The following is a 23865-nucleotide window of genomic DNA, read 5'->3' on the forward strand; positions in this document are numbered from 1 at the left end:
TCTGTTGTTGCCGATACAAACATCAGCATACCCACAAATAGCCATCTGATCGAATTTTACTCAGAACAAAAATTAAATGGAGGTGCCCTGTGTCTCTTTAATGTCGCCACCTTATTTAAGTTCTTTGGGACGTTAAACCCCATAAACCAACCAACCTTATTTAAGTTGTTGCAAGTGACATCGAAGGTAAACATCTCAAACCCGGTTGGGAGCGGTTGTATGAATAAAGAATAAAGCTTGCCTTCTCGAATTGCTGAAGTTAAAACATGCGTGTATAAAGTAACATTTTTCGCCAACATTCAGAACATTTCTAAAGCGGCCTTCCCAGTACCTGCTCCGGCGGCTGTCAGATCACCCGAGATATCGAATTGACTACCGAGCGTTGGCCACAACCAACCAGCTGACTAAATAGCCACTTGAGCTGGCTAACTTTTCAGTCTACTAAACTGTTAAACAGCTTTGGGATGCACATGGATTTCAACAAACCTTTTACTGTTTTTAAATGTGAATGCAGACACTTTTTGGTTAATTCAGCAATTTCATACACAACTTAATGATATGTGTTTCTACTAGAGCCTCACCAAATCGATTACGTGTTCCGCGGTTTGCACATGGAATATGGTACCTAACGCTTGCCATTGGATACAAAATTGTTTTGGTGTTCTATTTTTCTTTTCTTTTGTTCATGATGGGGAGATGGCGCTGTGGGGAGCACGAGGAACGGAAAGGGAACGCCACGTGTTCTTTCTGCGCTATCTTTTCATCATGAACGTTATCTAACTCGCCCAACTTTTGGCTTAGCTTTTCTTGTGTATTAGTTTTCATGTTTGTAGTGCCGGTTTCGCACTTGATGTTTCCTATAGCCTGTGCCCTTTGTATGCAAACCTGGATATGTTTACAGAATCCGCGTTTTCTTACAACTTTGGATCGTTTGAGACTTATGTACAGGACGGTAAAATTTTGCCTTTTAGAGAATTGTTTACATTTTTTCCCTGCTACTGGCTGAAATATTATGCCTGAGTTCTGTTCGTTGATGCAAAAATTTGTACAAGGGGCCAAGGCCTCGTCAGGCTTTTAGCCTTTAGCCTTGGCCTCCTCTTAGACACTGTCTGAGGAACAAATAAAGAAAAAAAATTCAGAAGCGCCCTTAGATACAGTCCACCGAACGGTCAGGCAGGCCACTCTAAAGAACACTTCACTTTCAGCACCCGTGTAGTGATCTTTTTTTATTATTATTATTTTCCCATGAAGTGTTTTATCTCTACTGCAACCCCATTTTCTTATCGCTTCACTGACGTTAGAGGACAAATATGCAGTCTCCTTTCTTCTGCATGCGCTGCAGGATCAGTATCACTGCGTAATTTGAAGGGTCGCATTCTTCAGGCCACTCGACAGAGTCAAGAATAGAATTGAAACATTGCTCCACAAGAGAAATGGTGCTTGCGTCACCCTCTCTCTTTATCGCTGTTACCTGTATCGAACACGAGCTGCATACGATTCTGCTGTTCCCACGGGCAGATGTGGCAGAATTCTTGCTCAGTGATTCACAATGAGCGAACTGAAAAATGACTGAAAAAAAAAGGAAGCATCTTAAGAACGACCAGTCTTAAAGCTCTTCGCCGTGCAGCTGCTATGCTGCAGAAGATGTTCCTACACTTTTTGGGATGCTGCTGAAATGCTAAAATACCGAAAGTGTGTGTGCGCAAACGCTCTCCAATTGACTTTCCTGGGAACTTCGAAAGAGCTTGTCGTAAGCGTCAGCCACTGATTAGCAGAAGTGGCCAATACGTGCATGACACTGCTAAACTATTGTTGTATCTTTCTTTTTCTTTTTAATTCATTTTCAATTTTAACGAAGCCATAAATGTGCTTGGACATGCAAACAATGAGCGCCGCTCCCTGACTCAGATGAATTGAAACAAAATAACGCAACCATCTGGACTAGTCTGTTTCTCACAGCACGTTCGATTACAGCACCAGCACTAAAAGAAAAAGGTCGATTACGAGTTGGGCACCATCGTTAGTTGTGTGTAGCTTGTCTGCAGTTCTTGTCTTTCAGCGGCTGTACTTTCAGTAGACTGAAGCCCGTTATACGAGAGCTTCAATGACACATCTTGGAAGAAGCGCATGGAAATTAACGTGCATATTGCGATAACATCGTTATATACCGTAAGATACATAACTATCGCCGAGAGATTTTAGCTCATGATTACTTGCTGTTGGTTATTAGCGCAATATTGTCGGCATCTACGGGGGCAACAAAGCATGACTTATCATTCATACCCGCCCAGCGAAATTATTCGTGATATGCAGACTTCCGGAATTCAGCACGTCTGCTCAGGGTTTCGCGAAATATTGCGATGGGTTCTAGAAAAAGCTAAGGGTGGTTCGAGTGCAGATCGCATCGCCAACACGCATAACGTCCTGTCTACGTGAACCTGTGAGTTTGCAGTTGGTTGAACGAATGATTGAAATATCAGGGTTTACTTTCAGAATTTATTTTTTTTCCTTCAAATGTCTACAGGGACATTACATGAGGGATGGGCTCACAAAGAAAGAGGGTTTTAGCATGATAACAGATGGTCTTCGATGGCGGATTGGAAGTGAACGGGATTGATGATGATAACCACTTCGGAAGGAAGGCCATTCCAGTCGCTGACTGTTCTGAGGAAAAAAGACTGATGATATGTTTCTGTGCGTGCTTCTTCGGGATAGACGGCATTAGGATGACCATTACGAGAAATGCGATGAGCGCTTGCTATAGGGAGAGTTAGGAGGTTCACGATTAAAAGTATGAAAAAAATTTGATACAAAGAAAGACGGGCAATTTCGCAACGACAGGTGTAGGCAGATGGAGCTGATATTTTAGCCCCGAAATGCTAGTGTGATAAGAATAGTCGGAGCAAATGAGTCTGGCAGGGCGATTCTTCACCAGTTCAGTTTTGGACCGGTTCTAGGACGGATGTAGCAGCAAGTCCCAACTGCCTAAGAACATTAGAGGGAAAGATAAAAATCAGGATGCTTTTTAGGCTTGATGTGCTATAATCATGAGAGTTGATATCTTATTCCTATTTTCTTAATCTTATTGGTCTATTTATTTTTCGCTTTTAAACATATTCATTATTGTTAATGCCATATATCTATGACCAACTTATTACCTGGCCCCATAAACCGCTCCAGACTTTTCTCTCTCTCTTTTTAAGAATAGCGAGCGAGTTCAACGCCTAATGATGTCGAAAAGCCAAAGGAAAGCAGCGCCTAGAATTAGGCGAGCTGGCGCGCGGAGAATTGTGCAACGGACAGACAACCTACGGGAAAGGGTGAGGGGGGGGGGATCAAGTGACAGATTAAGTAATCAAGGCAAACAGACTAGCTTCAGCCACAAGTTTGGAGGTGGCGCTAAGGACATGGTGCCGACATGTGGGCCGGCTGTTGCAGCCACGGTATGCCTTCGGCCTCGGGTCGACGGTAGATAACGGTCGCTTTCCGTGCGAGCCCATTCAGGGGGAGAGAGTGGGGCATCTAGAGCAGCGACACTCGACTGAGCGCGCGTTCCGACCTTTAGCGGGAGGAGGGCACGCGTCCCTAGCCCAGCAACATGGCGGCGGGAGGTGTGAGGGGGAGAAGGTGACGTCGCGGGAAGAGCAGGATACACACACCGCTGAGGGCGCGCCCTCCGTTGCTCGAGGGGGGTGGGAATGGAAACCGAAGAGGAGGCGGCGCGGTCGGCAGCGGGTGGGGGAAGGGGTGAGGCGAGGGCGAAAGCTCCTCGGTGGAGCGCGGCCCCGGCGTTCCAGAAGGGGGTTTTCGCTGGCCCTACGTAGCTGGCTCCCGAGTTCGACTCCGACGCCGCGAGACGCGAAGAAGCGACGAGGTGGTGACGACGACCGAACGACCTCACCAGCAAACAAGACCCCGTGTTATCATCTGCCCCGTGTGTACGCGAAACACATTCGCGCCGAGTGCGGTAGAACCAAGCCCGAGAAGCAGCAGAAATCATGAGTTACCAGAAGGGAGGCGTCTTTAGCATCGGCCTACGGCGGGACTTTAGCGCCACGCCGTGGGGATTCCGGCTCCAGGGCGGCTTCGACCTCAACGCCCCTCTCACCATTCAGAGGGTGAGTCCCGCTCAGCTCTTGCGCCACGGCGAGCGCTGTTTCGTAACCACGCGGGCGCCGTGTCACCTTTGGGCCGCCAAACGTGCAGCAGACTTTTGGCGCCAGGGTGCGGCTCGCGCGGGCACGAACGAGAGTGTAAAATTGGTTGTCGCACCTCCTCTGAGGCTCAGAGGAAGTGGAGGTCATAAGCAGTTGTTAGGAGAGTCGCAAAGGAAAGACAGCGACAGGGCAGAAGCCTTTCAACGTGTGATAACATACACTGTCAGTAGATGATTCTGAGCAGCACACCATGTTGCGACCTAGTGCCAAGCTTACCAGTGAAGAGACGATAAGAGTCGGGAGCGAAAAACAGCAATAGTGGCTTCGTAATGCAAAGGGAGATTCTAATCAAACAGTGTTTTTATCTCCAGCTGGTGCAAAAATACGCAGCCACTTCTTACGATTTTCCCGGCGGTCCGAGGACAAGAAGCTATAGAGTGATAAGTCGCGCTATCAGGCTATCGTATTGTTGCTTTTCACAGAAGTGTTTTAGACTACAGCGTAAAGAGCTATTGATGACTTGATAAAACAAGGAAATGTTCTGTCGACAAGAACTGTGATAGCGATATCAGTGATGCGAAACGAAGTTTGAACTGGTATTGTGAACTTATCGCAGCAGTAAGAAAGCCCCAGACGTAGTGATCGCTGCAAATTTTTCAACTCTTGACGCATTGATCACATGGGGACGAAAAGGTGCCCATTTCTTAGCTTAATCGTGAGACCACCTCCTCTGCAGTCCCAATGCAAAGTTCCTTTCTACGCTGAAAAGTTTGAGCAAGCTTGCGTCTAACGTGCTCCAAAACGTAGAAAGATGACGAGTTAGATCACTAACCTTTAAGTGAGCGCATTTCCATGTTCGAGCAAAAAACAGCTTAAATCGCACTAAATGCTGACTGCGCAGCTAACATGACCTGTATACGTCGATACAGAGGTATTGCATACTAGATGCAGACCCAGGAAGCGATGGTCACACGCAAGGCCATCCTTCGCGTCAAAGAACGATGGATCTTAGAGTATGCTAGATTGGTGGACTTCTTTCTTGACAGCTGAAGTCGTACAGTTTCTGAAACATATACAATAATAAAAACAAAAACTCAAACGCAGCGTCAAACCTCTACGTAATTTCGAGCCTCTTGTGTACCTTAGAAGAAAGATTCTGGTTCGTAGAAAGCCGACAGTTTGGCTACGCAAAAAAAAAAAAGAAAAAGTATAGAATTGGTTTTATGAACAAATGCAGTCAAGAAAGAAGCAAAATCGCGGGCTGCTACTGTAAATTAACACAAGGCGGGCTGCACTAGGCAGGCGACACGACATATCGTCGCAGTAGGAACTTTCCCCGCACCCAACAAAGCTCAGCGTGCACTGCGGCGACCCCGAGCCTCTAAAGGGCACAGGTCGTTACAGTCTGGCACCTTCATGTTACACACCAAACTGAGGCACGGTGTCGGTGTAGTCGACGCGGAGAGCGCAACGACTTGCGAGTGGGAAACAGTGATCGCATTCAGGTTTCGTTAGGGCAAAACTGCAGATGCCACAACGTTTTATTCCTCTCAGACTCCATCACAGTGTGTCGTATTTGCTTGAGAATGTTGTCGATCAACTTTTGTCTCTCTAATACTCTGTTACTGTTTGTATTGTTAAGTGAAAACTATGAACAAAAAAAAACAATATTGCATAATGGTATGTACATTCTTTTATCAACCAGTAAAAACTGGACTCCTTGTTTACCTGATTATATAACAAAATTACCGGATATCACAATAACTGCGCTCTCCTACCAAAGAAGCTTAAAAGAAATAAGCATCCGAACCCGATTGTTGCCCCACGCGCTATAAAGCGTGCCAAAGTGCTCCAACGAGTAGAGTTCGACACGTAAGGCCTGATTTTTGGTCGGCTTTACGAGCGTTGAGAAAAGGCGTGTGATCATTTATATAACCGCGTCCGGAATGTGGCAGCAAGGGGGACGACGTTAAAATGCACGGGACTTGTCTCCGCTGTTGCTACTGTCCACTTTAGCGTTCGAGGAATGGAATGTACAGGTTGTGCCAAAAATATACAGGGCACCAGATTCCCTTCCGAACCGTGCAGCGAGGTTCATTTCATATTGCTTTGGCTCCAGATGTCTCTAATGTAATCAGAACTACAGTAACGCTACCGGAGCCGTACTCCGTGACACTGCACCCAACCCAGGAATTACATTATACTCTACGCGAGAAAGCCCGCTAGAGTGACTTTGCCTCGCCTAAGCCATGAAGGATGCTAAACTGATATAAATCTTACAGATAGGAGAATTCAGTATTACTCTGACTCGAAACAACCACTTGGTAAAAGCGGTGAAGAGGTCTTCGGCTCAGATTTTCATATAACAGAAAAGAAACAAAAAGTCAGGTCGCTTACTGCACGCCTCTGTAAGCAAAGTGTGTCGGAATCAACGGTCCTCGATCGCTGATAAGCCACGCTCCATTGTCCGCTAACACTTGAGCACACTCGACCACAACTTCTTTTCGGCTGGCATTATATCACAATGTAGAACATACGTTCCAGGGCTCGCAGAAAATAAAAAGTAAAGAACGGAGTTGGCATCAAAGCTACGCCTGGAGGTCGTCTATTTAGCGTGTGTTTAGACTGCGCTGTAGAGATGTTACGGGAAGCATCGCAGTAGTGTCAACTGAAGCGAAAGCCAGATGACCTTGGAAATATTTAGTTTAAACGAGAAGAAACTGGCGCAATCATATGCGTGCGTTCGGGAAACTGTCTGACCGTTTTGTTGCCGCAGGCGTAATGAAGCAGTAGGATGCGGGATTCCCGAGAATATCTCATCTAGTTCTATCATAAAAAGAACTTTCTTACTTTCATGCTCAATTATCGCGTAGGAATTTTTAGGCGATCATTTTTTCATGGGTCGTCCACTTGCATTCATTGCGGGCTCAACGGGGTACGAGTATCGTATCACTAAGGCATCCAGCTTTTTATCCTCTCCCTTAGTAACCTGTGAGGGAACAGATGACGCTTTCAATACCACGCTCCGAGCAGACCGGATAACGTGCGCAAAGGCAGCGCAACCTTGTTTCCTTGCTTATCGTCGTTTGTGGGGGTTCGATAGAGCAGCATCTAAATATAGAATTATAGCATTCGGCCATCTGTCTTCGCTTATCTCTTATATGTTTACAGGCCTCTAGCGCGGCTTGCGAAAGCGTGGCAGCCAGACGCCACGATGAAGCTTGCGTAACTGTAAACAATAACTGCGGGCAGTTATAAAATGCTTGCATAACGGCTCACTGAGTGCAAGAGTAACGTCCTCGCAAGTTTCCCGATCCGTCGCAGAAGTTCATGCATAATAGGAATTATTCTGTACCTAGCGAACGTTATATTCAGCCTTGTTGCTTGCTCTCGTAAATAATAAAGTAATAAGAGCAACCAGATAATTTGAAAGCTTCGAAAATCGCATCTTTTGGTTTTGGTTTCAGTAATCTTCGTGCAGTTTTTTTTTTTTTTGTTAAGTGTTTGTCTGTGAAAACACTTCTGTTTATCGGCCGGTGCCATTCCGATGCAATCCGTTTGATTGTTTCTGTTTTACAAAAAATCTACTTGGAAAACTTCAAGGTAGACGCTTGGGCATATTGGCTAGAGATTATCAGCGCTATGTCTCTTGTCGTCCTCGTCGTATGCGCTGCACCGATGATGGAAAACTTCGACGAGACTAAACATTTCACGCTAAAACCTGGCTTCAGATTGTTGAAACCAGCGGTTCCCTCCTAAACTTAATCGTGGAAACTTTTACGAAGTTAAAATAATGCACAGAGAACAGACTAAACATAAGAAAAGGTTAAGAAGCAGCCATTTTGCGCCATTTGTCAGACATATAAGTACGACGACAGGGAACTGTACGTTTCGTAGCCCGCATTCAATAGGCAATGAGGGTGGGGGTACGGGCGAGTTGGTTGTTCAAGGTAACGTGATCACAGCGGGAAAAAGACATCACGAAAGGGAGAACAGGGCACACACAGCGCTTACTGTCAACTCACGAGTTTATTCAAGCAAATGGTCAATATATACAGAAAACAAAGCATGACACCGCAAGGAAAAAGAGAGACCATGTGATGTGACTGAGAAGGGTAGATTTACAATCCATGGCATAGGTATTCATTAGATAGACTTCGTCTTGTTAGAGTAATATTTTTGTTTTTTTTTTTTATTGGCAGCACTAAGTACGGTAAGATTATGAGGCTTATTGAAAGGAGAACAATTGTTTGCGTAAGCTCTACGAATGAAGGCTTCGAGGTTCGGCCTTCTCTCTGTATTTTTCTTTTTTACATTGTGCGGCACAGCTGGCCGCTTCGTGCGGCCAGCTATGCCGCACTAAGCGAACTAAGAACATGCCCAATAAACTCTTAGTCAGTTGAGCCTTAGTGTGTCATACTGCATGCCCACGTGTGAAGACGCAACTTATAACCTAATATTGAGCGTCTGTCACGTTCAATTCCTTCACCCTGATCAGCGCATTTCACCCCTGCCGCAGCGAGTCGGCTCAACCGTGACCACTTGAGCTGACTGGTGCGGCAACCCTTTCATTTGGCATCGCAGTCAAAAGTATCAAAATGCTTAAAATCTACCCTCAATTGTTTCATAATCTTTAACTACGAGAATGACGTCGCTAAAAAGAACACGATTGTCTTGACAGCAGTTGAAGCCTTCAGGGCGCCCCAAGAATGCCTCACTCGCCTACTGTGTCCTCTAACTGAATCTGAGCTGGACGAGTGGGGACGGTTGCAACAACCCGAACTCGCACTCGCCACGTGTCGTCACCTCGTATACAGCGCTGCGGGGCGCTGCGAGCACGTCTTGGCATCGCTTCTTACAGCCAGGGTATGGCGAAGGCTGTCACTGCGGACTACGAGCTATACGGCTACGAACCGCTCCATCTATGTCGTTATTTCGCGCAAACTTGATCCGATAGTTCCGCTCATTCGCGGGTATTAGCCAGGAAAAAAAAAATGTGGTTAAAACTCAATACGCTCCTTCGTGTTAGCCGCCTTAAAGGTTAAAGCTTCCTCTTTATTAAATTATCCCGTAGGCAGCAGCCAGCTCTTTTCTTCTTAATTTTTTTCTTACCACAACTCGGTCTGCCGGTCGCGCTAATAGATGGCACAGGCGACGCTGTAGTATCCTTGAGCGCAGAAACCCCGACAAAGACGACAGGCAGAAGGAGGCAGAAGCGGTGTCCAAGAAACAAAAATATCACCCCCCGCGAGTGTCGCGGCAGAGAACAACGGCAACCCATTGATTATCCGGAGTCTCCACTCTGGCGTCTCGACGGGACGCGGTTTCGGCGACGTCCCGTATTCGTTACCAGACGGAAGGGCAGCCAGCCTCCGCAGTGCGGTCGAGAGCGCGCATGGCAAATGCTAATGTCAAGGGAGCCGAGAAACCAGCTAGCAGAAAGGGTGTCGTTGTGCTGCGGGCAGAAGCTAAAGAAAAAAGAATAGGAAAACGGGCGGTAGAAGGAAGAACAGTGAAATGATACTCGTACCCCGCTGTACTCGCGATGAGCGCCAAGCGGGCGACGCATGCAGCCATCACCACCAGATTCAACCCGATCGCTCTGGTGTCGCAGCGCGAGCCGGTTCCGCACGACGATAATTATTAGGGCATAAAAAAAGGATGGCATGATGCTGATCCGCCAGAAGCAATCATCACTCTGATGAAGCACAAAAACGTCATCTCAAGAGACTAGAGAACTGTCACACCGCATAGTAGATCGCCACCTGGAACAAATTCAGATACGTGCGTCTCTAGGCTGCGCAGAATAGAAAAAGCTGCCAAGAAACTTTACTAAGTACTGCCGCCTCGGTGTTTCACACTGAAAGGCCTTCCACGAGTAAAATAATCACCACAGGTCTGCTTCTTGCCGAGGAAACGCTGCTATAGCGGTATATGCTTTTGCAGTGCTAGCGACGAAAAAAAGGTTGTCTCAGTGTTATTGTTACGTGGTCTAAGGTGAACCCGCTCAGAACCCGCACAGGATACGAAGCGCATAGCACAAAGGCCCAGAACACGCGCGCCACCGAGACACTTCTTTCACTTCGTCTCGATTCGTATTCTCCGTTAAAATACAATTGGGACTGCCTTATCACTAGAGATGAGATGATTTTATAAGCTTTTTAAGTATTGCGGCGTGTGTTGGTTGTACAATTGACAGCTAAAGAATTCGTAGTCACATCTGGCCTCCAAACGCGCTTAAACGACGAGAAAAATGGGTTCAAGACGAAGCGAGCATAATGCCGTCGCTGTCGTAAATTTCCCTCGTTCTCCGACATCTTGCCGATCTCTACCGATGATGCATGATAAAGTTCCGGATAAAGTTCGAGGTTCAGTGCTTCAGGTCTCTTTTAGCGCGCTCGATGATGCATGATAAATTTATCGTCTGTCATGCATCAATTTCCAGCACAAACGTGCACTTACGATAAAAGTAATTGCATATATACCCTGCGAGCGCACTAATAAATCATTACTCGTACAGTAAAAACAAATAAAAAAAGACGACAAGCGCCTGGGAAGTTTTTATGGTTACACAGCTTGGGGAAAACAACGCAGTTCGCAAGTAAAAAAAAAAAAAAACTCGAAGTGAAAGGCAACATTCAGCATCATTTCGAATTGCCGTTTTTCTAGCGCGAGACAAACAATAATTTCCCGGAAGAGAACAGGGCGACGTATCGTGACGACTCTATGTGCTGCGTTAGGTGCACACTCATATCTTGGAACTGCAGTGTAACAGCGTCCTGTAATCAGTTCACTTCCCCTCTCCCCCCCCCCCCCCCTTTTTTTATTGTGCAGCATATGAGGGAATAATAAGGGCGCCAGGAAAACCAGCGCAAATATAGCCCCCATATCGCCATATGAGCACATTATCAGACCCCCCCCCCCCCCCGTGGCTGATGAGCAAATTGCCCACGTTTGTTATAGCTGTCGACAGAAATGTAAAAGCGGAAATAGTATGGGCTAATGTTTGATAATTTGCAAACAAAGCTGAGCTTCAGCGCATGCCAGGAGTCGTCAGTATTATTTGTCACTTGCAGGATCACATGCATGATTAGAGGGACCACGAGCTTCATTACAAGAATGAGGATGAAGGACTTAAGGTATCAAGTCTCCAACAGCGCTGTTTTGCTCTTCCCATGAAAAAAAAACAAGTCCAGGATTCGTCGATATCAATTTGAATTGTGAGAAAACTGTGAAACGTTGTAATACACTGTTATAGAAATATTGAAGGTAATGGTCCAATCTTGCAATGTGTAGCAAAATCTTTCTTTTAAAGTTTGTCCTTCGCCCGCATCGAGTAGTTAAGACTGCCATAGAAAATCAATGGTAAACGTTTTTGGCCATATCAGAAACGTTAATAGCAAAATACTACAAGCGCCTCGAGGGGAGATGTGCGGATATATTGAGTGTTGTAGTGGATATGTGCAAAGTTACGTTCATAAACAACTTTCCGTTGAAAAATTTCGCGTGTCCAGAATTTACTGGCATGGAAAATAATGACCAGTACCTCTCCTGACAAAATTCATCTCTATGTTTAGCGCTGTGGGAATGAAGAGCGAAGAAACGTTAACAGCCTACTGGAAAGGCATCGGCCAATTCCAGACCCCAATTATGCAAGAGGATATTTGTGAATACGGCCGCCAACGTTAAACTGGAATGCATGGATAAGATGAACTTGAAAATGGCTTTAATATCTTCCCATTGAAGCCAGGGCCTTTACGTACAAGGTGGATGTAGCCCTAAGGGCCTAAGCGGTGTGGTATGCGTCCGGAGGAAAAGAATGGGACTCATTCTTGCGCTTGACTTTTCGGAGCGAAAAACATTTCTCTCCGCTGTGCACTGGAATCGAACTGAAACACGTTAGCATGCTCCGCGAACCTGTTTTCGTGTACTACGCCACTGCCAAAATCACACCTTTATCGTGGCCACGTGGTTTTCGACAGTATGTTCCACATTACACAACGAAGCGAAGTCAATATGAACACGGAGTGTTTCGAACGAAGAAAATCACCAATGCCTTATCGAACCATTATGAGAAAACATATAGCCACAATTCATTTTTTAGAAATGTATAAAGAGCACGTAACTACTGGCGCATACGAGTCTCGTGCTTTCTGTGTGTGTGTGAGTACTGCAGTCGTATTCACTTACTTCATTTGCATTTTCAAGCAATGAGCGCGTTGGAACAATTTGTCTTTTTAGCACTCTGTTTTTTTTGCCTGTACGTAAGACAAACAGCCAAGTCTACCGAGTCATCTTAACTAATAAGCGCGTTGAATGCTCTTCGTTTCTCCTGGCTTATCACTTGTAAAATGCCAGCAAGGAAGCACTAATGTGTGAACTTTCAACAGGAGAGCACTAAGAAATCCCAACCGGCTCCGCCTATATAAACGCCTCCCTTGATGCCCTCGCTGATATGCCTCCCTTCCCCCTGGCACATTTTCCACCGTGTCGCGCTTCCTAAAGTTAGGTTGTTCCGGTTTTCTCGTTCGTGAATCCTCATCCGTTTCGCGGGCCACCTAGGCTAATTTTAGCGCAGGCGCGACAATCTCTGCTTTGGGATCCATATGGGCCCGTTTCAATATTATTTTGGTGATCCTAATGAGTCAGACGTATTCCGCCTTTTATAGGACGTCATTTACAAAAGCATTCGCTAGCATAAAATGCAACATGTATGGCATTCAGTTGGCTGCCCACAAATAGCGTTTTGGTTGTGCATAACGTCAGAATGAAATTCTTCAAGTGGTCGTCACCCGGATAGAACTTAAGCGCGCTAATATTAGCGCCGGAGATGAATAAGCAGCCACTAAATTAGTTCTCAGTGGATAGTGCAAGGTCGTCAACGTGTTCTCGATGCGATTTTTCTTCCTTGAAAACAGTTTTCTCTACGCAAAGCTATTCAGCAAAACAAAAAAAAAACGCTTCATTGCATTTACAACCACCGCCTCCCTACTGTCTCATGGCGCGACTTCTACCGTAACCTGAGTGCATTACCGTTGCTTATGCGACTGGCTCGCCGTTCAAATGAGAAAAAAATTTGCATAGCGATAGCGTTTTCTTCACTTTTTTTTGTCTGAAAGTTTTGTTGGTAACACTGTATATTTTTTTTTTATTTTGATTAAATTAAAACCATTGTTGTTATTGGCGTGAATTGGAGACTTTTATTTATTTTTGCATTTTGGAGTAGATATTTTCTTTATGTTCGTAACCATTACGCAAAAAAAAAATTCAGTTGCTTGTCGCTTTTCATATCCACAAAGCGTAGTTCAGGTCAAGGTCTTTCTTGCGTGCAGATTCAGGCTTTTACGCTTGCGAATCAGTCTTTTTTTATCGGGGATTCAGCTCTTAGTACGCCTGTTTTAAATGTAAAAATCTCATAAAACCTTGTCTCAAACCAGCTTCATGCTTCGGGTGGCATGTTTGCTTCATTTTTTTTTTCCCCAACTTGGAGGGCGTTCAACAAAAGCATCTTCTTTGCCTATCTGTAAAGTGTTGAACAACGTTTACAAAACCTTGATTGAGCAATACAACAATCTTAGCGTGCAAGGAAAAAAAAAAGTAACGCAGTTACGTACGATGAGCACATTTACTCCCTCTCTCTTTTCTTAGTTCTTCGCCATATTTTCTTAGGTCAGCCTTTAAATACCGCTGCCAACAAGGACCGGCCCACACAGTGTCCCAGCTGAGCTGACATTCGAGGCCCTCGCCGAGGCTTTCTTAAATAAACTGAAATAAAACCACGCCTCCTCTCTCGAGCCCTGCATCATCGCATGCGCCCGCAGTGCGGCCACCGCTGTCAGTTGTAACGAGATCCCTTTCGGCGTTGAAAAGCCGCGCCGTGGAGCCCTCCACCGGAAGGGCAGAAACAAGAAGCCTTGGGTGCTTTCCAGCTTCCACGAGAGACGACGTGGCGTACCGATTGTCTTGTTTTCTTTCGCCGCGCTCGGTTATGCCTTGCCCTGGCTGCTTCCTTGACTCTGCCCGAGGCCAGCAGCATGTCTTGGCACCGGCTTCCTCGGATGAGAATGTCACGTTCAAGAGCGCGCCGTCTCGTCCGAGAATGCGCGCGAAAAGGTCGCGCGTGAGTCAGCGCAGCCACTGAGAGCGGTTATAACACTGTGGGAACTACTGCGTCCGCGTGGCAACACCCTTTAAACAGTGGTGGTAGCACAGAAGATAGAAAATGATGTCAAACTGCGTTCATTCGTACAGGCAGCCGACATGGTTCGAGTTGCTTGTGAAAGCTTTTACTGATTCTTTTTTGCTCGTACCCTGTCGCGTTACGCGACCGATGATTCGATTCCCGCAATAGCGGCATCACCGGGGAACTATTACAGTAGTATCGACGTGGAAATTCAAAAACTCGACTGCATCCGAGCCTGCAAGCTGCAGGCTCGGATGTAGTGGTGCGAAGCTAACGCAAAACGGTTACGGACGCTACACTGAAGAAAACTTGCACATCATCTAGTTGCCGTTTGAATGCGTCATAGCGGAACATGCTGCGGGCTGTAGTCGCAGCCCATTCATTCTGTCCTAACAGAGAGCTGAAATCTATATAAACCTGCTAGGAAAAACCCCTTTTCCCTGCGCTTCGAAGCGTCGAAACGTCGAACCCCTTTATAAAACTCTCGTTCGCAAGCTCGCTTTTATATTACATGTCTCAATCTTCGTGTTTACTTCCCGTTCTTTAGGACGCAAGCTTTGTCGGCTGAAAGCGGTAATGGTTCTTCCAATTTTGCAACATTTTTGTTCACAAAATGTGCCACGACACTTCCCGAGTTTCCTGAATATCGAAACAGCGCCATGCGGAGCATGGCCGGACAGCTGGAATGCCTTCGTGGAAAGTCAGAAAGGCCAAACGGAATGGAAGAAAAAGAAAGAAAAGGAGAGAGCGCGGGTGGGGGGAGGGGGGGGGGGGGCGAAGGCGGTAGAAGAGGGGTGCTATAGGAATATGCTTTCGCCGAGGAGCGTAGCCCATGTGTAGGCAACACTATTCGCTGTCCGCGGGCCGCGAATTCAGGCGGGGCGTATCCTTAGTGAGTATAGAGCGCCCTCGGCGTGCAGGCGTTGCGCACACGTCTTCTTCCGGCCGCTTCGTGCGCGCGGCTATTTTGAGGGGGCCAGGCGCGCGCGCTTGGCCCCGCTTTCGTTTCAATGCCGGCCCGACCCAAATAGAAGCCGGCGTAACCCGAGCCACCTCCCTCCCCACAGACCCTCCCCCCGAGGAGGACCCCGGCCCAGCGTAGACCCGGTCCCCAGCGCTAGAGGCAAGGGCAGTGGCGCGCTCAGCTCGCCAGTTCCGGTGGCACCTCTCGCGGTTTTGCTGATGCAATGCACGCTGCCTGCGCTCTTTTTTCTTTACCTCCATTTTTGTGGATGTACCCCTCAGCTTAGGGCACGGCTTCGCGAGGATGCCCTGTATACGGCTACACCTATAAGCCAAAGAAAGGAGCCTTTGGCTTGTTGACGATCATGACGGCGGGCCGCAGATGCGGCCCATCCTTCAGTCTGGCCCCTGACATGTGGCAAGCGCGCTTCCCCAATGAACGCTTGCTTCCGCAGCGCCATATGTGAGTTTAACAACTTGACTAGAAGAAGCGTGCCACGGCTCGACAGGTGAACCGTCGATATCTGTAAGCTAGTACAACTGGGGGCGCGAAGTTATTCTGACAGAGTATTCCCGACGATTCGAAATCGGTGTCGGTAGGACGCAGTACTGTTAACTTGAATGTTGCAAGTAGCGATTGCTTACTACGTACTTTGTTGATTACCTGGTAAGGAACAGGTAAACGAGGCCGTACCTGTGTGACGCAAATGTATAGAAGCGCCCGGAATGAAAGAGAATAATGAAAAATTAACTGTTGTACTGACGCCACGCCTGCACCTTTCAATAACAATACAGAGACTGCCGATGTCTTAGTATTGCCCTTGCATGTCCGGCTGAAAGTTTCACGTCGCACAGCTTTGTTTACAGAAGCGCCACGGCTCCGCTCCGGAATGGCTCCGTGATTCCGCGGGCCGAAGGGTCAATATCAACAAGTTTTCCCGTGATCAAAAGCAGCTCGCACGAAAACGCAAAAACTTGGTCATTCTGCGTTTTAACTCTCGGAGGCGTCCTGCCGTCATCTCCTTGACTGGAATCTGACATCCTTGCTGTGGCTTGTGCCTCAAGTCATTTGTTTTCACGTGTTGACGCTTGATGAAGGTTAGGGCCTGTTTCATGTTTAGATTTATTTGCTTCACTTAACCGCAAAGCAAGCTGCTATAGTTAAATAAGAGAGGTGGGCTGATTGGCGATTTCACACTTGAAACATGGTGGGACACAGAAAAAGAGCACACAGGACGATCACTGACCGTCTTCTAGTTTTTGACTGGCAGCAAAGGAATATAAAAAAAGATCAGGGGTGTCAACTAAATAAGCAGGTCGACGCCACGAAAAACAAGACTAAACAGGGAAATTTTGGAGGCCTGCTGCACTCAAAAATCAAGCAAAGAATGCATCCGCACCCTTTCTTAGAATAGAAAGAGCCTATTCGAGCGGTGATAAAGATGACGTGTATACCTTTCTTTTTATTTCGGGGCCACAATCTTTTATATTCTCCTACTGTGAGTTACGAACAAGTTGATTTACATCGATTGTCCTGTCTGTCCTTCTGTGCCTCATGTTTTTGCTGGTACGCTGAATAAGACGCTAACATTGGCATTTCTGCCTGCGTGTCCTATTGCGCCAATCAAAAACAGGGAGAAAAGCTTTATTCTAGGAGTGTCTGGTCATGAAATATTATCACAGGAGAAGAGAAGTGGCACAATGTTTCAAGGTGGGCATATGCGCCATATCGAAAGAGCTCGACTGTGTCACCCATTTGTACGGGATAATTAATTGCGGCCTACTTTACTGCGCCTCCCTGGGACTGGCGGCGACAGCGTACGCAAACTTACAAAGTCAGTGCCATAATATCGTGCCGGAAAAGGGCTTCAAGTGACTGTTTATGAGCCCTTTAGATCAGATGATGAAAAGAAACCGCAGACAGTTAAATTTTCTGCTGACTTCTGGTTCTGGGGCCGAAGGTCGGGACTCGCAACGAAGCTTAAACGATTGCGATTTGTGACTGGCCGGCGCCTTTTGCGTCTCTGACCAAGGTCGGGCTATCGTCTGAATGACCATTTTGATTGGTCATGGTTTCTGTTCGAGCCGATCACATTGAATGGTGCCGTTAAGTGAAAGCATCCCGATGTTCACAAGCTCTTCATACGAGTATACGAGTATAGTGGGAATGAAACGAGTACGATTCCAGTGACGTAATTGCACTGTCATCTGTGGTGCTGAAATTTCAGGGGCGTGGTACGTCAGTAGGCTTGTGCGTCACTGAGACTCACACAAGGGTGCAGCGCATATCCTAAATTTCACAACGCCGCGCGCATCAGGGCACTTTGATGGTTGGTTTGGTTTGGTTTGGTTTATGGGGTTTAACGTCCCAAAGCGACTCAGGCTATGAGAGACGCCGTAGTGAAGGGCTCCGGAAATTTAAACCACCTGGGGTTCTTTAACGTGCACTAACATCGCACAGTACACGGGCCTCTAGAATTTCTCCTCCAAAGAAATTCTAGCCGCCGCGGCCGGGATCGAGCCCGCGTCTTTCGGGTCAGCAGCCGAGCACCATAACCACTGAGCCACCGCGGCGGCCCAGGGCACTTTGAGGTCAAGGCTGTGTTTCGTTTACTTGTTATGCTACCTATACTTTTCAGCGCAAGCGATCGATAGGCGGCTCGTCGACGACCAGATTATCATCTCGTTTGATGCCGGAATTGGCCGGCGCGCAGGCGCCTGGGATAAAACGAATCGGTCGAAGATGTTTACAGCTCTGCGAATCTGGTCTCTCTTCCTCTGCCTAAACACCTCGTGTGACATGCCAGAAACAAATAAAGTATTAAATAAGGCGGCCCCTTTGTGGGAAGGGTTTGCCCACGCCTGCAAACTGTGACGCACTATAGCTGTCAAAATAGCGTAAACGCGCAGAGTTTCGAGCCCATGTATCACAGTCCGTTACTCTTGGGGAAGATGTTTTTAAAGCAGCTAAGACGACTGAAAAGGTTACAACGCAGCTAGTTCGCCCCCTCCAGTTTTTTTATTCTCCCCACAACTGCTTTGATTGGCACGAATAAGAACAGTACTCCATTTTGCTCAGTGAGATACAGCCTCTCCTGCGCGAGCGAGAGAGGCTGTATCTTCTCGCCATTCGTCAGCAGCCTTGAGTCAGTGCACTCAGGGTTGAAGTGATGGTCCCGCGATAAGTGAAAACAGAATGCTTAGTTCCTTGACGTGTAGCGTATATGCGTCCATATTGCCAGACGCCGCGCTGCTAAATTCCCTCAGAGCCTGTCACTGTCTACGTTAGCGAAACGCCGTTGAGACGCGCATAACACCGAATATTTGCTGAGCACCGCGCGAGTGGGTTCGCGAACTCGAACATTCTCGACTCACGTCAACAGAATGCGAGAAAATCGCGCTTTTGAGGCGGGAGGGTAGAGGGTACAGAAGAAGCCATGCACCGCTTTGAGAAATAGTGCCTGAGGACAGTTTTAAAAACACTTGCCCGCCGCAGTCATCGAACAAGAATTGAAAAACAAGAACTGCGAGGCGTGGAGACAACGTGTTTGCCACTCTCTTCCGACGAGACTCAGCAGGCCTGAAATAGCGCGAAGCCGTCCCGGCTCGTTTTTGACAAGCCGTGTCTAAACCGGCGTGACTGAAGGCGAAAGATAAATAAGGTAACATGGCGTCGCGACACGCGCTGCGGAAAACATAAATGCCCCCGCACATCGCTCAAAATGCGTGACGGGCTTCGATTTTTTTCTTTTCTTTTTTTTCTCCTGTTCTGATTTCTGCCAGGTTGCGAGACTTTCAGGCGCTGAGGAGGGAGAGACTGCGTTACTGTTGTATCCGTGGAACTTGAAAAGTTTTCGTTTTCATTCCTCGTCCTCGAAGTTGCTTAGCCCTTTTTTTTGTTTCACTCGCTTACATGCGTTTTTGTTTTATTTTTTATCGTTGAAGAATATAAACATTCTCAATAACTTGCAGCTTATTGGCTGAAGCACGACATGGACGCTGACGCAGAGGGCAAGAAAAGAGGTTAACAACACGAGGATACAATAAATCTGGGGTAGGGAGGGTTATTTATTCACTAATAGACTCGCTGGAATTGTTCACATTGAGAAAGTTTGTGATTTATGACTATGTCTCAGGTAAAAATGCTGAAATAAGAAAAAACCTTATAGGATATGTTCCGTCAGATCACATCACATAGTGCCAGACGCAAAGCATCATAGAGTTCTGGAAGAACGCCCACGCGGCGACTTAGTGTAAGATTTACGAAGTGCGCGATCTTCCGTGGTGGTACGCTAGACTGAAAACATGTGGGTTAACTTGAAATAGCACAAATAGACGGGAACTTATTACTCATCCACTACCTCTGCTGCGAAAACCGCTAGAAGCGTCCTTGCTGCCATTGTCAAAAATCACTTCCAGCGTTTTGTTGCTGGAGCTCAGTCTTAACTAGCTTCGCGTCCCATTGCTGTTTAGTTGCTCAGTGACGCCACTTCTTTTTTTTATATAAGTTGGAGTAGCGTATCAGCTATTCCTGATGCTTGCGCTCTCCTTAGAATCCTTGAAAGTTAGTGCTCAGGGCGCGCGCCTGAGATGCGCAGTTGCGCAACAACAGTGGCCCTGCGGACGGTCTAGCGTTTCTCGTTGCAGCTGGATGTTTTGAATCTTAATAGTGACGCCATGTTAAGCCTTTCAACGGGGTGTGTTACGTTTCGTGCTCTGGTTGAAATAAATTGCGCCCCAAAGGCTAAGTGGGTAATCTTTTGAAGGTGGACACATGGTCCGGACTTTACGCTAGCGATGAGCAGCGGCGGTGCCTACGTACGATGCCAACGCAGACAGTGGTGTGCTTACATTCACCAGGCCAAGACGGAGACGAGTCCTTCCGGTTTTGCTAGACCGGACAGAGGCACCGGCTCATGTCTAGCTTCTATAAGCCTTCATCTTTCCCTTGTGCGCTCACCCATGACATGATATATGTTATATAATCTGAGATGGTAGGATATGAGTTTTTGATATAACAAAGGTTATTTATGCACATTCACTGGAAGAGCCAGAACGAAGTTTCGATTTACATGGAAGCTGTCATTTACAAAAATTCTCATTCCTATGACACCCAAATAGGGTAACAAGCACTGCCAACTGCTGACCTGACACCTCCTGCATTAATCGGACCCGTTTTAAACACCAGCTTTTGCGTTAAGACGCCTCTAAACGCAAGAGATGCTGTTTAAAGGTCGGTCAACTGCTCCTCAATTTTCACAGGCACAGTTGCGAGCAGATATCATTAATTCCGTTGGAATGTATTCCTTGATACGGGTACTTGCAGCACCACAAGGGCATTGCTACAGGGGGGACATCTCAGAAAAACATATGCACAAAATGAGCAGATTTCAAACAGACAGCATACAGCAATGCACAAGCAAAGATTAAAAAAAAACGTAAAGCAATATCAAAACTTCAACACTGCTGCAACAAAAGAACAGGCGTCGCAGCATAAAAATTTCACACACAGTAAAAGGAAAAGCGAGGGTACTGTATCGTATCAAGTGCAATGGCAAAAAAAGAAAAAGAATCAGGACGATATGCGTCTAAGACAAATTTGACGATAAGGATTGACTATCGGAGCACGCATTACACTTAACAAAGCCCTTGGGAAGCCTGCTCCAGAGTGCGGAAGTTTTGGGGGAAAATTAATGGCGGAATACATCAGAACAACTGCGCGTTTCACGAGCTTTCAATCGATGATCACATTTTTTAGAGATGAAGTGGGGAGGCAAATTGTACAGATTCTTGTTGATTCCGGTGAAACCAGAGTTAATTCGGCAACAAAAAAAAAGTCCCAATTTTGCGTTTAATCGCCTCCAAGAGGGAAAATATTTTGAGGAAATAAGCACGAAGATAACTACTAGACCTGATCAAAAGACATTACCGGAATTCTTCACAGTCGAGTTAGATTGTAACATTCACTGCTGCTTGCTGTTTCCGTGACTGATTTTCCGTTCAAGAAATCTACTCTGCCTAAGAGCTTCACTGCAGAACTCAATTTGTTTTGTTGCTAACTTGGCTCCTTAAATGTGAATGTGCGCCTTCAGACAACAGACTGCGTTCACACTGCACTGTGGCTCCGGCTGTCTACGGCTGCTCTCAAAACTCCTCAGTTTTCGCGCATAGTCTGTCAAGTATAACGGTACCGGAGTTCGGGGCTATAGCGAAGGGCTGATTCCACGAAAGCAGCCATGGGTTGCGCCTGCTAGGCTGACTACTGCTTCCTATCTATGCAGAAGTCTTGAGAGCTGGGTGTCAACCATGCTTCGCCATTTCCGTAAGGGTCGTACATGTGGGAAAGCGTGGCCCCGAGCCTATAGATTGTTTTGTAAATCGTGCTCGGTAGAAATTTGTGTTGGAACATATTTTCTGCGCACGTGTCAGTCTATGACGCAATCACTTGGGCCTCACTTGGCATCAGTTCGAAGTTCGCTTTCGATCTTGTTTATGTTTTGACAACACCCAAGCCCTACTCCAACACCACATTTGCTGTAAGGAAAAACGAAACTCTTTACCAAACTCCCTTCCTTCAGTACTTCGGGCAGGTATATCTGTGAGCTTATTTGACCCCTTTGTGCATTGCACACACAGGCTTTGTGTCAAGCCTAAACCACAACGTGGGTAACCACTAGTTTACTGAGGTTACTAATCCATATCTCCGTTTAGCGCCTCAGAAAGTCGAGACATGGGACACTCGTGGAGACGGCAAGCATAAATATATCAATTAGCATAACCACTTCACCCTAACCTGTACGCTCTTCAAACCGGCAACTCGCTGTGCTAATGATGTGCGTGGCTACATTGGCAGCATAGGGCGCGTAATATGTCATCGGCCGAATGCGATAGTCTCGAGTTGGGCGCTATACAACAGGTGTTACATATCTGTCTTAAATACCTTCAGTAGGAGCTTTTACGACTAATTCGTTAGCAAGGTACTGTTCTTTTGTTTTCACTCAAGCACTGCAATTTAGCAGTACTGCAATGTTTTGCAGGTAATACCAGCTCCACGTCCTTGTGTGGTATTCTTTTTAGCATGAACCAAATTCCAATACCAACTTGCCCAGCTCTACACCTTGCTTAGCTGAAAGAAAACTTTCGGCGATATTTGAGCAGGTCGCAAGGACCACTTAGGGTACATGCATGCCGCGCAGTGGACAACAGGACATTTAGCTTTGCGTGCAACGGAATGGCAGGAAAGCTTAAATCACAAAAGGAGCTTAACATGATCGTTTACTATTTACCGTTCGATCAGTGCCTGGTTGGCTCCTGTTAAAGCCATTAACGATTTAGTAACTTCTACACCCTTTTCGTTAATGGCAAGCGAAATACTTGCCATACATGAGTTAAAAGACATCAGCCACATAATATAGGCTCACTTGTTTCCCATGAGAGTGTAGTGGGGGCGTCATTGAGTTTTCCACTGAGATGTTGCTTCTACAGCGGACAGTAACTCCCCATAAACTCCGGAAGAGCACCGTGCTTTCCATAATAAAGGGATAAAAAGTAAACATACCCCAAGAAATATAGATTTAGCTTCCACTGACAATCTTAAAGCTTGAGGAAATTAAACACAGATGCACCAGGTTCGGATAAAGCGCGCGACCGATGTTCTGTGGCATTTAGAAAGGGTCATCGTACCGCAGCTTCGTGTTTCAGGTATTGCAATGCTTGTGGGTAAAGTGCAGCCAGCCAGACGTACGAGCATCGCGGAACACGGATGTCGTACCTAGATCCCATCGCCATCTCTTTGATACCTATTTCTATGCTTCGCAAAGAGCGCTCGGCTCGAGAGCTGTACGTAAGGCTGTCGTTGTCTGTACCTTCGCAGTTCACCGCCACTGCTAGTAAGCGTGCAGTACTCGTGCAGACTAGCATGAATCGGCTTTCCCTTCTTATCTGGCTTTAGCTAGGATGTCTGTAGGTTCCCCACGGGGTAATAAATTGAGCGAGAGCGAAAGAAAACAAAAAAACGGGGCGGAGTGGCAGGGCCGCACGGAGGCGGCCGTGGGTCGAGCCCTGCGCTTCTCTATGTCGCTTCGATCTCTTGTTCTGGTCTCGCCTATCGTGGTCTTCTTCAAGGCAGGTCTACGCTCTGGAGAAAAACCGGCGCCCTTCCCTTTTCTCACTGCGTGTGCCTCTCGCAGGTGTTCTTGGGCAGCCCTTCCGAGGGCGAGCTGCACCGCGGTGACCTGGTGCTCAAGATCGGCGACCGCGACACGTCCCGCATGACCCACAACGAGGCAACCGAACTTATCCGAAACAGCGGCAACAACCTCAGCCTGGTAATACAGAGGTGAGCGCGAGCTTCAGATGGCTCCTCCCCATCTATCCCGCACAGCGGTGCATGCACGAAGTGAGTTTTTTTTTTTCCTTCGTTTTTTAAGCCTCATATTTAGGCCAAAAGACTGGCCCAAGTAGCAGGGGCAATACAGTGACAAGGCATGATCGACAATGCGAAACACAGCAATAAAAACTAACGAATAGGATGCAGGCTCTATCAGCGTTACTAAAATATGT

At 46.8% G+C, this 23865-nt stretch overlaps 1 protein-coding gene and 1 long non-coding RNA gene across 5 annotated transcripts in view; one reads left to right on the forward strand and one right to left on the reverse strand.

The window, feature by feature from the left end:
• LOC149353449 (uncharacterized) overlaps positions 1 to 23865 on the reverse strand; it is a 66549-nt gene that overhangs the window by 24015 nt on the left and 18669 nt on the right. The gene's annotated exons all lie outside the window — the stretch shown is intronic.
• LOC149353450 (uncharacterized) overlaps positions 1 to 23865 on the forward strand; it is a 77942-nt gene that overhangs the window by 17379 nt on the left and 36698 nt on the right. For 2 of the 4 annotated variants that reach the window (XM_089582559.1, XM_089582558.1), the window contains one exon: positions 23493 to 23641. In XM_089582559.1, the coding sequence (XP_089438685.1) occupies positions 23493 to 23641 (149 nt within the window). Of the gene's footprint in view, positions 1 to 3748; positions 4119 to 23492; positions 23642 to 23865 lie in introns of those variants that run through there. The other 2 variants (XM_089582560.1, XM_089582557.1) reach the window with 2 other exon arrangements.

Source organism: Amblyomma mixtum, chromosome 3, assembly GCF_055824585.1.
Source record: "Amblyomma mixtum isolate Tamu chromosome 3, ASM5582458v1, whole genome shotgun sequence".
NCBI lineage: Eukaryota > Metazoa > Arthropoda > Arachnida > Ixodida > Ixodidae > Amblyomma > Amblyomma mixtum.